This window comes from Sebastes fasciatus, chromosome 14 (genome assembly GCF_043250625.1).
Source record: "Sebastes fasciatus isolate fSebFas1 chromosome 14, fSebFas1.pri, whole genome shotgun sequence".
Taxonomy (NCBI): Eukaryota; Metazoa; Chordata; class Actinopteri; order Perciformes; family Sebastidae; genus Sebastes; species Sebastes fasciatus.
Genome location: NC_133808.1, coordinates 17,380,609 through 17,397,473, shown reverse-complemented (window position 1 = coordinate 17,397,473; position 16,865 = coordinate 17,380,609). Strand labels below are relative to the sequence as shown.

The following is a 16,865-nucleotide window of genomic DNA, read 5'->3' as shown; positions in this document are numbered from 1 at the left end:
TTTAGAGGGCTTAGTGCTCTGCATTGATGCTAACTTGATGAATATAATATTGCAGTTCTTCACAGTGACCACTAGTAATTTTAAATACACAGCTCATCTCTTTGCTTTGTACAACTGGCAAGCATTTTGTTTTGCCTTTTACATTAGATATAACAGCAGTGATTTATTGTTAATCTCTTGAATCTGCTTGTCAACACAATATGGGAAATACAAAGGAAAACACTATTGAGATGTTGTGCTTTTTTTCCTTTATGTGTACAAAATAATATTTAAAAAATACTCTGTAACATTAAATAACTACACTAAATATTGAGTATTGTTATTATTGCTTATGGCCAATCTTTGCCATGCCTATACACTGACCTCCTGCAGTGACCACAAGTAACTACACTTCTGTGTACTTTGGAAGTTTTATTTTGAAAGGATTTACCGGAAGTGCGAGTATGTCTGCATTGACGTCACTTTGACTAATTTATCAGTTCCTCGCTGCCACCACTAGAGAGCAGCAAACAGTGGATTTAAATGCACAGATCAACATCTAGCATCAACATAGAGGCAGACTCGGGACCTGATAATGCTTAAAAAATATACACATTAGTCAGATTAAACAACTGATAAATAAACATGTCCTGCTGCTAACTTATAATAATAATAATAATAATAATAACACATTTTATTTATATAACGCTTTTCTAAAAACTCAAAGACACTTTACACAGATAAAAAGATCATAAAACAAGGACATCATAATAAGAAAAATTTAAAAAAAAAAGTCTGTAATGTATCTAGCGCCATTGCAGACTTTAGTAGGAATAATACAGTTATCAATACTGATTGTATTCTTTGGCGGTATCAATAAGACATGTATATGTTCATAATAGTAAATGTATTTCTAATGTATACTTTATTATAAAACAATATAAAGCCCTGCATCATGTAATGTGCTAGGAAAATGTACATTTCCCAAAAGTGGATAAACAAGTGTTACATCAATCAATGCCATATGTGCAATATATATAAAAAAAAAAAATGCCTGTGCAATATTTTTACAGTATGCAACCTCTACTGCTCCCATATATATATATATATATATATATATATATATATATATATATATATATATATATATATATATATATATATATTTGCTTCTATAGTTACCTAGTACTTGTAAATACACTATTATCTTTATTTTTATTTTATTTTTATTTTTTGCTTCTTAACTTACTGTTTTCTTAATGGAGCTTCCCAGCAAAAAGTATTTCACATGATTGTACTTGTATAACCGGTGTGACAATAAACATCTTGAATCTTGAATCTTGAATCTTGAAAAGTGTTAGTATGTTAACATGGCTGCATTGATGTTAACCTGACTAATTTAATATTGCAGTTCTTCACAGTGACCACTAGAAGGCAGTGAACACTTTTGATTTTAAACACACAGATCATCTCTTTGATTTGTCCAACCAGTGAGCATTTTGTTTTTCCTTTTACTTTAGATTTAACAGCAGTGATTTATTGTTAATCCCTTGCATCTTCTTGTCAACACAATATGCCAATGTCATACTAAATGCCGCGCGACATTTTCTTTTTGCTTTAATTTGAATTGCCAGGATGTTTTATATTTAATAGTTATTAACAACATTTTACATAAATGTTCAGGTCCCCACCTGGGGTTTAGAGGGCTTGGGTGCTGTGCAGCAGTTGGGGTATGATGTGAGGCACCATCGTGACAATCTTTTACTTTTATTATTAAAAATAGCAATACCACAGTGTAATAATACATTATTACAAGTAAAAACTCCTGAATTCAAAATGTTACTTAAGTAAAAGTACAAAAGTATCAGCATCAAAATCGACTTAAAGTACCAAAAGCAAAAGTACTCATCATGCAGAATGGCCCATTTCAGAATAATATAGTATATTATATTATTGCATTATTAATAGTGAGCATCACTTTAATGTTGCAGCTGGTAAATGTGGGGCTATTTTTAAGTGATTACTGGGTAGTTTACACTAATGTATACGAGGAAGGGTTAAATCAGCAACCACTGGACTTCGTTTAGGTTCTTGAAGACGTTTCACTTCTCATCCGAAAAGCTTCTTCAGTTCTGGCTGAATGGTAGGGGAACCCAGGGAGTTAACCTCTGTGGGGTCGTTAGTAGGAATATAGAAACCACTCAGTACAATGGTGCTCCTGGGTGTGACAACCGTAATCAAGGGTCTTTAGATTCAGCTGATACCAGGTGTGAATGACTGTTGGGTGAGGTCAAGTGTGAATGGTTGTTTAATCTCCTGGGCGGGGACGCCAGGACGGCATTGTAGGTGGACGATAAGTGATGCCTTAGGCCTCCTCCTCTGCTGAGTGATGGCTTCTCTACTTTGGCATAGAAGGCCTCTTTCACTCCTCTTTCAAACCATCTTTCCTCCCTGTCCAAAATATGCACATTATTGTCATCAAAAGAGTGTCCCTTGTCCTTCAGGTGTAGAAAGACTGCTGAGTCTAACCCTGAGGAGTTGGCCCGTCTGTGTTGAGCCATCCATCTGTTTCCAGTAATTTACACTTTGCAACAAACATACATGACATAATTTGCAGATCCTGTATACATAAACCACCCAACCATATCTGTGCCGTATTTTAAGATTTGTTATACACATAAAACAAACATTGAAAACAACAGTATGAACAAATAGGGAGTGATCTTTTCATTATCACACAATCATAGATTTGTAAAAATAAAATCTAGCCTGTGGGGTGTTACATAGTTGACCCAGTTGTCCCAGCATGACACAAATAATTCCAGTTTATGGTTAACATATGTTGTTATCCTCTCCGTTTTTGTAAATGTCCATTGTAATATCCATCCATGCATTCAGAGTTGGGCTCTCCTGTGATAACCACTTCCTTGTAAGAGCCTTTTTACCAGCTACCAGCAATATATTTAATACATATTTGTCCTTTTTCAACCATTCTTGAGGCATTAGTCCAAAAAATAAAGTCTTGCACTCCATTGGAACATGACATCTGAAAATATATTTTAAGGCAGCATGAATCTCTCTCCAATAATCTTGAATGACAGGAAAATCCCCCAAAAACGTGGTAATGGTGTGCATTCAGATTTCCACAATTTCTCCAGCAAGCTGGGGAGTTACCATCATAGTTGGAGTTACCCTGCACTATATTCATTTTACATTACATGTTAAAGGTCCCATATCATGCTCATTTTCAGGTTCATACTTGTATTTTGTGTTTATAGTAGAACATGTTTACATGCTGTAATGTTAAAAAAAATCTTTATTTTCCTCACACTGTCTACCTGAATAGGCCTGTATTTACCCTCTGTCTGAAACGCTCCGTTTTAGCGCACAAGGAGGACAGTCTGCAGGATAGATAATAATGCACCATACTCATTTTTAAATAAGTATTTTAAATTTGAGTTTCTTCTGCACTATATTCACTTTTTTAATAGTCGTGTACCATAGCTGTGACTCTGCACTATATTCAGTTTTAACAGTTTTGCTTTCATCTCCTTGTATTTTTATATCTGGCATATTTTTTTTGTAATTTGTACTTTGCACTACTAACTTTTTACTGCCTTTTTACTAACATGTTTTGCACTATGGAACTGTGATGCTGGAAACTTGAATTTCCTTCGGAATCAATAAAGTTACTATCTATCTATCTATCTATCTATCTATCTATCTATCTATCTATCTATCTATCTATCTATCTATATTACTATCTATCTAATCAGGCTTTTTCAACTAAATTCCCTCCAATTTTGTGAGCTTGTACATTTCCATTGACATTGTATATTGTATATTCTTAAAATTTCAATTTTTTTTATTCTATTTTTATTCTAACGTTTTTATCTATTCTTTTGTTATTATACTGTTTGTCATGCACCAACATAACCAAAGCAAATTCCTAGTGTAAATCTCTTACACCTGGCAATAAACACAATTCTGATCTTCTTCTTCTGATCTGACATGACCATATTGTTGTCCATTCTTCCTCAGATATGATCATCTCTGCTTCCTTCTCCCATCAGGGGGTGGGGACATGTTTCAGTGGAGGACTGGAGACTTGGCGGCGTTACGCGGAGCGACCTGAGTTTGTTCCTCGGGAGGTTCCGTAGCACGCAGTTCAACAACGTGCTGCCAGAGAGAACAGAAAAAAGTGAAGACTTTTACTTTGACCGGCTACAAAGTGCTGCAAGCAGAGACTCAACACAACGTAAGTATAACTTTACATGGTGGTGCGAAGGGGCTTTTATGGTTTATATTATATATCTTTGTAAATGTTCTGCAGGTTAACAGAATAAGAGTCTTATCTGTGCTTTCTCTCTCTCCAGCATGTGTGAGCAGCATGCTAGTATGCTAGTCCGCTGCTGTGTAATGACTCATTCAACACCACGTATTACAATAAATCACTGCTAAATACATTTCAAACTGAGTAAAACATTCACTCTCACTGTTGCTAGACTTCTTAGTTAGGTGAATTGACTTTTAATGTTCGTATATGTTGTGCACAGCTGCAGCACATAAGCTAAGCTAGTATGTTAGCTATGAAGCTAACAGCAGCATTACAGCCACAGACTGTGATTACATCAGGATGAACCAAAGCTACTATATGCTCATTTTATATTTAGTTAGTTTTAATTGGTTTATTATATTTTATTTACTGGTTCAAGCTGTCCAATGTTGTTTTGTGATTTTTTTTAAATATTATATTATACTATATTTTATTATAAAGTGACTCATTACAGAATAACAACACACAGTTCACTCCAGACTAGAGCTGATGTTAATGCTTATGGCCTAGGAGGGGTTCAGGACTATTTAGAGCATGCATATTAGTGTATTAGGAAGGCAACTAATGATTATTTTATGTGATTATTAATTTATTTTATTTTATTAATTAATTAAATTATTTAATTAATTTATTATTAATTTTTCAATGAACCGTTTAGTTTATAAAATTGCTGTTTTCCCAGAGCCCAAAGTGGCCTCCTCAGATTAAATCTTTTGTCTGACCAACAGACCAAACCCCATAAATATTCCTTTTTATTGTGATATAAAACAGAAAAAGCTGCAAATCCCCATATTTTGCTTCTTTTTTTTTTTTACTTCAAATTGTTGTTTTTTTTCCCCTTAGATATACTACTTGTTTTAGTAATGCAAACAGCACTTTAAGTAATGCAAACAGCACTTTACTATGGACATAAATGCACTTTTCTCTGCTGCTAAACACGACTGCAAATTGGGTGAAATTGTGTGTCTGAAACGTTTACTTATTTTATTTTGTATTGATATTTTTAGGTATGTTAATTTTAATACTTATTTATTCTATCCTTTTTAATGCACTGACGGGAGCTGGGAGAAACAATGTTTCGTTTCCTTCTGTGTATGCAAATACTCAGTGAAATGACAATAAAGTGAATCTTTATTATAATTCACATAAATGTATCATCATATCCATCAGAGTGTATCTTTTTAATGTTTTCCTAATTGTTTGGATTACTGTTTTCTAAACAGAACAATCATGGCAGAAAAGAAAGAAGAGATGTCTCCAGTTGAGATGAAAGTGGCACGACAAATAGAGGTATTCTGATTTTATTATATATTTTATAATGTATTTTGTAAAAGTCTGTTAAATTCAGCTCTAAAGTTTTCTTTCATTCCCACCTCTAGTACTACTTTGGGGATCACAATCTTCCAAGAGACAAGTTTCTCAAAGAACAATTGCAGCTTGATGATGGCTGGGTGCCTCTGGAGACGATGCTCAAATTCAACAGGTTTGTTATACTTGTCTTTATCACATTCTCTGTTTTACTACTCATGTTTATTTGATTCATTCACTAATGGCTATCCTTTGCGTAAGCGTAACACAGTTAAGATTTGAGTGACCTGGGACGACTTTGGAGTGCTATAATAAAATCATGTCTTTAAACACATAAATTCACTTTGATCGACCATACAGCAGAGTTTTTATTTTTTTTGCAAAGCTTGTTGTCCGTTATTTTGGTGCTTACTTTCATGGCTTCCTTCTTTTCAGTCCATTAATCCATATTTCTATTGCCAAGACACAAACACAACAAAGTTTGTGTTACTGAAGTCACGCTCATTTAGCAGGTTACTCACAGTTTGGTTTCCAGCTATATAGTCCAATTGATGAATGCATGGAGAGGCAACGTGCTAAACTACGCTATAACAACAAAAATAGGTTATGCCACGGCAACCCAAAATATATGATAAACTTTTACTTTGTCAAATGAACAAGCAACCTATTTTAAAACCTGTTGAAAAACTATTTTGGCTCTTGGCGTCCTGAAGCTGCCTGCACTGTACACAGCTGGTACTAAATATTATGATGACATTAACGGGTGCCAACCGTTACTAAGAATTCAATGCCATAGCTGGCCACACGGGGCACAAATACCAACCACAGTCTAACAGCATGCTTCTAATAATAAAGGATTTAACTTATCATTTCTAATATTGGCTTCTACAATTACATTAGTCATCCCATAAAACACAAAGCCAAATAACATTTCATCATAAACCCTCATTTATTACTCTGCTTACTGTCTCTGCTGTGGTGCTCTTAACACTGAACTGTCTGCTCAGTATGACTCTGAATTTGAGCAGAGTAATCCAGTTGTTCAACCTGATACCACAGCTGCAGCAAATGAATAAATGAAAGCTGACTAATATGAAATCATCTGACAGTCTCTGCTTCAGTGTAGTCCCATGTTTTACCATCATCTAGAAGTTCTAGCTGTCTTTTGACATACATGTGCATGAGGATCTTAAAATTAGGCATATGATTCCAGCCAATAACAGTAGCTGGCTCTGTCTGTGCCTGTACATGTTAGTGTTTACTGACACTCACGCTGCTATTATTTCCTTGTTTGTGTAGCTCTCTGCTATTCTGACCACACCTTCAACCTCAAGGGAGTGAGTGAGATCACTGGGTCCTAAAATGAATCCACTCTAGACTGGTGTAGCACTAGTCTATTTGTTTTTATTATTGTGGAAAGCAACGGTGGTTGTCGCCAACCAAAATGTTGTGTATCTCTCAGCAATGTGGACTTTACAGCCTCAAAGTCTGTGGCAAAATTGTTTGCAACACCCATGTGTGTTGTTTTCAACAGCTGATGAGGAAATATTTGCTTTGAGATCCCTGATTGGGCTCTCGCTAGCACGACATGACTGAATCAGATACTGAAGTTTCCATAACAAAATAGGGAACACATCAATTAAAAGCCACTTTTACCAATTTATCAATAAGCTGATGGGAGGAAAGGAAAACTGGAGGTTGTGAGAGAAAGACAATGCTGACTAATCAGTTTGTGGGCCAATTGTATGACTCAGGACAAGCAGGGCAAGATTAGCGCATGTCCTCACTCTGTCCCTAGACACATCATGCACACATAAAGACAGACACATCTATTTAAACAAAGTGAAATTTAGCTGAATTTAAGAGCTATTCATGTAGGGCCATTTGACTCAGAGACCCTCCTATTGACAACTTGGCAAAGTCTATATATTTGGAGTTTTATGTAGACAGTGAGTCAGCATTTTTACTTTCTAATCAAGCCTAATTACTTGAAAGAGCAGTGCAGTAGTAATTCAGTTGCCTTTTATTCCCATCTGAGTTGAGAGTATCTGTTGAAACGTCTGTCCTCTCTTCCCAGACTGAAGTCTTTAACTACAGAAACCAGCATCATCATTGAAGCGCTCCAGAAATCAAAGTCTGGCCTTTTGGAAATGAGCGAAGACAAGACTAAAATCAGGAGGCTTTCAAACAAACCCTTACCCGAACTGAATGATGATTACAAAGACGCTCTGAAACACAAATCTGTGTACATGGTAAGTTTTTTTTAATTGCACGCACACTAATTCAAAATTCTTATTTTAATTAAAACATTTATCTTTGTAGTTATATTGTGTCACTTAACCAACCTTCATGAAGGTAGAGTATATTGCAGGACTGTTGCATTAAACTGCTTTTGCTAGATGTACCTAATAAACTGACAACCAATGTATATTTACGTTATATTAAACTATAGACTAGGTGTTTTCCTTGCGAACATCTGCATGTCATGGCAATCCGCATTTGTGTTAAGTTTACAAATTTCTGTAATGCGTTTTTCCGTTGTACATATTCTGATTTTATTCTTTACCTTTGGTATACTATTGTTGTTTTACCCACATTTCTAATATCTTTTATCATCTAGAAAGGTTTCCCTCTCGAGACTTCCCTTGATGAGATTCAGGAGTGGCTGAATGGGAAAGGAGACATAGAAAACATTCAGATGAGGAAAACCCTGCAAAGGGTTTTCAAGGTAAATTATTATCATCATGTAACAATTCCAATTGTTAGTATTTCCAGAAATTTTTGAATTACTTATATTATGATTTATTCTTTTACAGGGATCAGTGTTCATCTGTTTTGAAACAGAGGAGTCCTCTAAGCAGTTCCTAGAACGCTCAGACATAAAATCATTCAAAGACAACGACATGCTTGTGCTATCAAGGTGAGTTGTAATGCTTCTTGGTTTAAAATGTACCTACATGGGACAAATGCTGTGTTTTGATTGAGAAATAAAGTCAGGACAAGATGTAAAAAGGGGAATAAACATGGGAGTGACACTTTTGATTTTAATGTAGAAATGTAGACACTTGGGTACGGATGTTCTAGATGTTCATAGCTACTGTATATATAACTGCCCTTTTTAAAAAAAAAACTAATGTACGATAATTTTGAAATTTACCCTAACCTACTCAAAATGTGCATACAAGATGACTTAAGGTTACCTTAAAACTAGAAGAATAGAAAGACTGTTGGCTGTCTACATGAAACATCTAAAGTGTAGTGACTGCCAAAGGTGTAGTCGTACAGTATGGTCTGACAGGGTTACAGCGTTTTTGTTTGTACATGATTCATTTAGTTTTATTTTTGTAATCTTTTCAGAAATAAAGCAGATATAGTTTCCTGCAGAATTAACTTTTCACCTAGAAAAATAGCGTTTAATTCGTCCAGGGCCTTAAAAGACCTATGAATATCACTGTATATAATAATCATGTCATTGCTGTCCTGCTTGCAGAGAAGACTACCATTCAAAGAAATCAGAAGAGAGAAAACTGTTCAAAGCAGAAACAAAAGCAAAAGCTAAACAGTGAGTACAAAAGCAATACCTTTCTGTCCCAAAACATACTGTGCATTTTGTGAAAAAATTACCGACACGCCTCCTTTCCAAACAAATTATGATTTAGGGACAAGGAACAACAGCAGAAACAAACAGAAGAGAAAGAAATGGTAAGATCCTGCTCTTAATGCTAACAAGCTTCTCCCACTTGTATGGGCTCTGGTAACAGTAATAATAATGTGTCATTTGTGTTGCAGGGTCTGCTTTTGGATGAACAGACGGGTTGCTTGTTGAAGTTTTCAGGAGAGCTTGAAGATGTTTCAAGAGAGGACTTCCATGAGTTGTTCTCTGGGCATGGAAAGATAAAGTGGGTCAACTTTACAAGAGGGGCCAAAGAGGTAAGGAAACTATAGTCTCCACCACTCAAGTCTGCCACTCCAGTAAAGAGATGTGATGTAGTTAAAATCATGTATTTTTGCTTTCAATAAGGGCACCCTGCTTTTCCACGGGAATGCAAAGGAAGCGTTTGATAAGGCCAAAGAGGCAAGCAAAGGAGAACTGACAATCAAGAACAACAGTGTTGAATGGAAGGTGCTCGAGGGAGATGATGAGAAAGAGGAACTGAAGAATATCATCGAAGCTCAACAAGAGTCATACAACAGGACCAAGAGCAGAAGTAAATACTATTTTTAAACTGAGCAGCTGATCTAAAACAATTTGCAAATCATCAATACTTTAATCTGTTTATGATTTAATATTGATGTACCTTGTTTTTTTTAAAAGGTGGCAGAGGAAGATCGGGTGGCAGAGGAGGAAGAGGAGGCCGAAGGGGAAGAGGTGGCAGAGATCAAGGCAGAACTCAGTACAAGGGCAAAAAGATGAAATTCGAAAGTGATGATGATGACGATGGTAAGTTCAGCATCTTTCAGAGCGCCAAAATTTGGTTTGATTCATATACTGTATATAAGAAGTGGACATAGTCACCGTGACGTCATCCATTGGTTTGTGGACTGTCCTTTTGAAGCCCTGCGTTCGGCATTTTTACAGTTACCATCTTGTTTTATTTGCAACCAGAAGTGACACGAGAGGGTGGAGCTAAGTACAACTGAACGCTGAATAAGACATTTTTAAGTGACCAAAAAGGTTATAATTAACTTTCATGAACTGAAAACACACTGAAAGGGTTAAAGTTGTAAGACGAATACGCGGACAACTCCCAGACCGGACAACGCCGTGGTAGCAACCTGTCAATCACATGGTAGCCACTCTCCTTAAAGGCAGGGTTGACGATGTTCTCCAGTATACACTATTTGTTATACTGGTTGAAATGGTCTTTACACCCCGACAGCGATCCATTACTTATGAGCTCTGAAAAAGGACCGGAAAAGAGCCGTCGTCTGTAGCTGCTGTAATCCTGTAAAAACGTCTACTAATCACTTAATGGTTTATTTGACTCTAAATGGGACCATAATTTACTAAATGAACATCAAGCTGTATTGAAGAAGACTTGAAACTAGAGATTGAGATCATAAACTCATGTTTACAATGTTTACTGAGGTAATAAATCAAGTGAGAAGTAGGCTCATTTTCTCAGACTTCTATACAATCAAGTCTTCTTTCTGCAACCAGAGGAGTCACCCCCTGCTGGCTATTAGAAATAATGCAAGTTTGAGGCACTTCTTCATTGGCTTCACTTCTCAGGCCAAGAGGTAGCCCACTGGTTTGATGCCATATTTATCAACTCTTGCTTTGTTAATTATATCGTATCTACTTTGTGCTTTTCCTCTAGCACCCGCTGCCCCAAAGAGAGAACCAGGAGGCGCTGATGGTCCTGCTGCCAAAAAGAGAGAACTAGAAGGCGCTGATGGTCCCGCAGCGAAGGTTGTCAAAACTGAAAACGGATCTTAGTAACGAGGTCACACAGAATTTTTGTGAAAACATTTATTATAAACAGTGAAAATGCAGAGGCATCTTAAATCCATTCCAGTGAGAACTTCAGGCTTTGGAGAATCGTATGAAGTCCACCTGGATGTCAACCTAGAGAACAGTTTGCAAAGCTTGATGTCAGTTTTTCAGCCTTTTGAGTCCCTGTGCCTCTCACATTATTTCTGTACCTTTATTTCTCTTCTTAAAGATGTTTTTGATTTTATCATATTAAACAAATCTGCTCTTTTTTGTCAGTAATTTAATTACACCTGAACATTTAGTAGGTTTTGTAAGACCTGTGTGACATCTAGAATCTCTGTTCCATCAGGTTTTTTTTTTCCTTGTAGATTTCCTACAGTGAGATGAGAACATCTGCTTTGCTATTTTTTTTTTTAAAGTTTGCATATGTGAATAGCAAATAAAACATTTATAAAAATGAATAAAGATCTGTGTGAATGTGTTTTATCAATTACAGCTTGAGACATGGGAAACGCATATTCCCCCAGTAGTGTGACACGGTAAATCAGCTTACCGATTTCTTTTTGTGGAACTTGAAAGATGCTGGCAAGTCATATCTTAGTTCTGTAAAGAGAGTACGTAGTCAGTGTTTGAACATTTTACTTTAAGAGAAGCTTTATTGTATTATTCTTACCTGCTATTACTTCCATCTTCACTCCCCAGTCATTAGCCTTCTTTTGTATGTGCTGTAATCAGATGAGGAATTGTACATCAAGCATTTCAGTCTTCATACTACAGATGTAGACGAGTCAGTCATAAATATGAGGACTTGAGATTTGACTTGACTGTTATGGGACTGAACTTTTAACTTAACGATTAGTCAACAAAAATAACTTTTAATACTAACTATTTTAATTAATTAATCGTTAAAGTGTTTTTTCATGCAAAAATGGCGTAACGCTGTTTTCAGCCTCAAACCAGGAGATTTCCTACTTTTCCCTGTTTTATTTCATATTAAACTGAATATCTTTGGGTTTTGGACTGACAAAACCAAAACATCTAGTGGTGTGGTTGCAGATTGCAACCAACTTGAGTACCCCTCCACTCACTCCTCCCTTTCTAAGACTGCAGAAACGTTTGCCGCCGAGTGCAAAACCGTGGTAAAGCCGTTCGCCTCGCCCAGAGGCCATCCTTACCATAATAACACTACTTTAGGAGCAACAGACGGCGGCTGGCAGTACCACGGTTTTGCACTCTGCGGCTCACGTTACCGCAGTTTCACAAGCATGTCGGAGAACTACCTTGGCCATCAGGTAACGTAAAAATGTTAAAGGCTCTCTCTAGATCCAGTGTTTGGTTTGTCCGTTCTGGGTTAGTGTAGAGACATGGTGGTGCAACATGGCAGACTCCTTGGAGAGGACCCATGTAGATATGAAGGGCTCATTCTAAGCTAACGAAAACACAATGCTTCTTAGTTTCAGGTGATTATACACTAATGAAAACATAGTTATGAATATTATATTCCATTTCTGCTAATAGATCCCACAAAATGTTACACACTGTTCACTCAATCAATAATAAAAACAGTCGTTAGTTGCAGCCCAACTTGAAGGTAAATCATTCTTCTCAAATTTTGACTTTTTTATTGAAAGGACATGGTTATTACAGATAAGTAAAATCACTTTTTCTTTTTAATGGTCAGCAATCAGACCTGACTTGGACTTGCCCTGAAAGCTGTTTAATACCACAGTGGTGTAAATGTGACTGGTATGAATACTGAACTTACCTCTCGTGTTGATGTTTTATGGAGTGAATACACGGCTGTCTTTGCCATTGTTAAGGCGACCGATAAGAACTTCATGTCCATGCCTTAAATAAAGAATTAAAACAAATGTAAAACTAACATGTCACTTGATAGGGCTAACTTATTTAAAGGAGTACTCCACTGATTTATTACACATGAAGATCAGTAAACATGTCACAATAAGAGCAACTCAGCCTGTGAAAACTATTGTTAAATGTCTCTTGTGGTTTTGGGTGCTTTCTAACGCCACATTCTGTCATATGGGAGTTACTGTGATTACAGTCAAAATTAAAAATGTGTGATTACGACAAGGAAACTTTAATATTTGTGTTGTGGACAAAACAAGACATTTGAGAATGTCATCTTGGGGTCTGGGAAACACTGAAAAGTTTAATACCTGGGTTATAGATTTGCTTCTCTTGTAAAGCACTTTGAGCTGCATTTTATATTATGAAAGGTGCTATTATTAGTAATAGTTATTAATATTATAAAATCACAATACTAAATCACAGGAGTAGCCCTTAAAATGTGTACTCACCATGGTTGTGTTTTGTCCCAAATGGTGGATTCATTATTACAGTGTCAAACTTTTTGGCATAAGCCTCTGCCTCCAGAGAACACAGGTCACACTGGACCAGATCCACGTTAGAAATCTCAAACTCCTCTGCATTTCTTCTGAATATGTCCAGTGCGTCGTTGTCAATGTCGAAGCCGACGCACAAACTGCATAAGAGAGAGAAAGACGAGGGAATGAGGATTGAAGCTGATTGAAAAGTACAGTTATTTTGTTAAAGTTCCCATATTATTAAAAAGTGAGATTTACATGTTTTTTATTATAAAGCAGGATTAAGTGCTATATAAATATTGTGAAAGTATCGAATCACTCAATCCACAGGGAAATACACACAGCCCTTATTCAGAAACAAGCCTTCAGGATTTCTGCCCATTCGTGATGCCACGAATATACAATATTTAGACCCTTGACACAATTTTAAACGTAAACATTCTAAATGTGTCCCAGTTTATTTCCTGGTCGCAGTGTATGTGAATGTCATCAGCTGACAGGAAGTACACATGGACCCAAGCTGTTGCCTAGCAACGCAATTCTGTTGCAATTCCGTCAAAATAGATAGATAGATAGATAGATAGATAGATAGTAACTTTATTGATCCCGAGGGAAATTCAAGTTTCCAGCATCACAGATCCATAGTGCAAAACATGTTAGTAAAAAGGCAGTAAAAAAGTTAGTAGTGCAAAGTACAAAAAAATATACCAGATATAAAAATGCAAGGAGATGAAGAAAACTGTTAAAACTGAATATAGTGCAGAGTAACAGCTGTGATACACGACTATTAAAAAAAGGGAATATAGTGCAGAAGAAACTGTTAAAAATGAGTACAGTGCATTATTATCTATCCTGCAGACTGTCCTCCTTGTGCGCTAAAACGAAGCGTTTCAGACAGAGGGTAAATACAGGCCTATTCAGGCAGACAGTGTGAGGAAAATAAAGATTTTTTTTTAACATTACAGCATGTAAACATGTTTCTAGTAGAAACACAAAATACAAATATGAACCTGAAAATGAGCATGATATGGGACCTTTAACATGTAATGTGGTGAGGATGGCTAGATGCTCTCACCCTGCATCAAGCACTGCAGCCCCGACGCTGAGGACTCCACAGCCACATCCCAGATCTGCCACCAGTTTACCTTCTATGTCATTAAACGTGTTCTGGATGGTATAAAGCATGCATGCTGTAGGAGGGGAAACAGAAAGTTAATGACAACAATGTGCATCTATCAACAAACTGTCCACTGATCACACGTTGTCACCTCACCAGCAATATGAGGACTGGTTGGATATTGCTCCAGAAGGATCTTTGGCTCTTCAAACGTGTCCACTTGCTGCAGACAACTCTCTAGTTCTTTTAGTTTCATTACTAGCGACTGTGACGACCCCGATTAGTTATCTGAAATGGTTATTCTTTAGTTAGAATCGCTGTAAGTGCATCATGTTGAGTGCATGTTTGAAGACCACTTCCGGAAGAATGTGTGCAATGTGCATCAACCAAAACAATCCGACTTTGACCACCCCGGAACTCGTGATGGTTGGTTCCTTCCATGCATTTTTTTGTTTTCGTTTGTTTTATGAAATACATTTATTGTATGAAAAGTTTAAAATGAGGTATTTTATAATATGAGTTTGTTCACTACAGTACAACTGATGCATCACTGCCAGAAATAATAATAATAATAATAATAATAATAATAATAATAATAATAATAGAAATAATAATATAAAGTTAAAAAATCCAAACATAAATACAATCATAATAATAATAATAAAAATATGAATAACAATATAATAATAATAATAATCATAATATAAATATTAATAAAAATACAAACATAATAATAATTGCACTAATATTAATATGTAGAAGGGGGATTATAGGGGGATTATTTAATTCGATAATTGAATTAATATTAATGCAATTTTTATTATTATTATTATGTTTTGCATTTATTTGTGTGTTTTTGTATTTATATTATTATTATCATCATTATTATTATTAAAATAGTAATAACAATAATAATAATAATATAATAGAAATAATAATATAAAGTAAAAAATACAAAATAAATACAAACATAATAATAATTTTAATATTAATAACAATATAATTATAATAATAATGATAATAATAATAATTGCATTATTATTAATATGTAAAAGGGGGATATTTAATTCGATAATTTAATTAATATTAATGCAAATATTATTATTATCATCATTATTATTATTGTATTTTTTATTTTATATTATTTCTAATAATAATGATAATAATAATAATAATATAAAATAAAAACATAATAATAATAATAATATAAAATAAAAACATAATAATAATAATATAAAATAAAAACATAATAATAATAATAATAATAATAATAATAATAATTGCATTCATATTAATATGAAACTGGGGATTATAGTTTTTTTGTTAAATTTAATTTAATTTATTTCATTCGATTAAATTAATAGTGTACCTACTAAATGCTATACACAGTTCTGATATGGCCCTCTACGCATAGCACCGTGTTGCACAAAGATAATATGTGTTTATCTTTATATCAGTCTGATGATGGATGGAGGCGGAAGGTCCATAACGAGGCTATCATCAGTTACCTAGAAACAGGAAAACTAAACAACAGCATGCATGACTGTGCATGAACTGAGCTGCTTAAACTAAACCTGACTCTGCTGGATCAAATACTTAAATTAGATTAATTTACAGTCATTGCTTACACAGACTGGACACGTATACTGTGTATACTGCACTATTTTGCACTATTTTAAGTATTTTACTAGTATTAGTACTATATTAGTATCATTCTTCATGCTGGTAGCCATCAGGCTCCACAACCAAGGCTGACCTATATGAGAACTATGAGGATTTTAAGAACTTTAAACGCGCACTGTCTGCAACCATCTTGGACTCTAACCACTGCCGCACTTTACACTTACTTTATACTATACATCCTATATACTTACTTTACACTAAACATCCTATATACACTTACTTTACACTATACATCCTATATACACTTATTTTACACTATACATCCATATACCACTTACTTTACACTATACATCCTATATACCACTTTATGAACTGCACATATGTACATATTACATTTATTTATTGATGGACTGTACACACTATGTTCACCCATTCACTCTGTATCTTTTATATCTCTATTTATTGTTTTTAGAATTTTTGTATACCTTTACCTCTCCTGTGTTTCACTCTGTTTGCTGATGTTAATGCTTTGACACCTGAATTTCATGAATCATGAATTTGATTAATAAAGGTTCATCTTGGGCGCCTGGGTTGGCTCAGTTGGTAGAGCGGGCGTCCATGTGTCGGGGCTTGGTCCTGGCCACGGCGGCCCGGGTTCGGGTCCGGCCTGTGGCCCTTTCCGCATCCACTCTCTCTCTCCCCCCTTTCTAGGGCTCT

The 16,865-nt window shown here is 35.4% G+C and overlaps 2 protein-coding genes across 2 annotated transcripts; one reads left to right on the top strand and one right to left on the bottom strand.

Annotated features, from left to right (window-relative positions):
• The first annotated feature begins 4,099 nt into the window (after positions 1-4,099).
• ssb (small RNA binding exonuclease protection factor La) lies at positions 4,100-11,525 on the top strand. Its single transcript, XM_074659343.1, has 12 exons — positions 4,100-4,237; positions 5,539-5,605; positions 5,695-5,798; positions 7,701-7,875; positions 8,244-8,351; positions 8,440-8,543; positions 9,114-9,185; positions 9,283-9,325; positions 9,413-9,553; positions 9,645-9,831; positions 9,939-10,064; positions 10,945-11,525. Exons 2-12 carry the CDS (start codon positions 5,546-5,548, stop codon positions 11,061-11,063), a joined length of 1,239 nt encoding a protein of 412 aa, XP_074515444.1. The 5' UTR covers positions 4,100-4,237; positions 5,539-5,545; the 3' UTR covers positions 11,064-11,525.
• Positions 11,082-14,913, bottom strand: mettl5 (methyltransferase 5, N6-adenosine). Its single transcript, XM_074659344.1, has 7 exons — positions 14,682-14,913; positions 14,484-14,598; positions 13,382-13,566; positions 12,826-12,908; positions 11,734-11,785; positions 11,614-11,663; positions 11,082-11,192 (listed from the first exon to the last, which is right to left on the bottom strand). Exons 1-7 carry the CDS (start codon positions 14,779-14,781, stop codon positions 11,151-11,153), a joined length of 627 nt encoding a protein of 208 aa, XP_074515445.1. The 5' UTR covers positions 14,782-14,913; the 3' UTR covers positions 11,082-11,150.
• Between the last annotated feature and the right edge of the window lie 1,952 nt (positions 14,914-16,865).

Excerpts from the sequence above, each read along its gene's own strand:
- ssb (XM_074659343.1), top strand. The coding sequence starts at position 5,546 with ATGGCAGAAAAGAAAGAAGAGATGTCTCCAGTTGAGATGAAAGTGGCA. Across the intron at positions 5,799-7,700 it reads ACGATGCTCAAATTCAACAG|ACTGAAGTCTTTAACTACAG; the intron begins GTTTGTTATACT and ends CTCTCTTCCCAG. Across the intron at positions 8,544-9,113 it reads GACATGCTTGTGCTATCAAG|AGAAGACTACCATTCAAAGA; the intron begins GTGAGTTGTAAT and ends TCCTGCTTGCAG.
- mettl5 (XM_074659344.1), bottom strand. The coding sequence starts at position 14,781 with ATGAAACTAAAAGAACTAGAGAGTTGTCTGCAGCAAGTGGACACGTTT. Across the intron at positions 11,786-12,825 it reads ATAAAACATCAACACGAGAG|CACATACAAAAGAAGGCTAA; the intron begins GTAAGTTCAGTA and ends ATCTGATTACAG. Across the intron at positions 11,664-11,733 it reads GAAGATGGAAGTAATAGCAG|AACTAAGATATGACTTGCCA; the intron begins GTAAGAATAATA and ends CTCTCTTTACAG.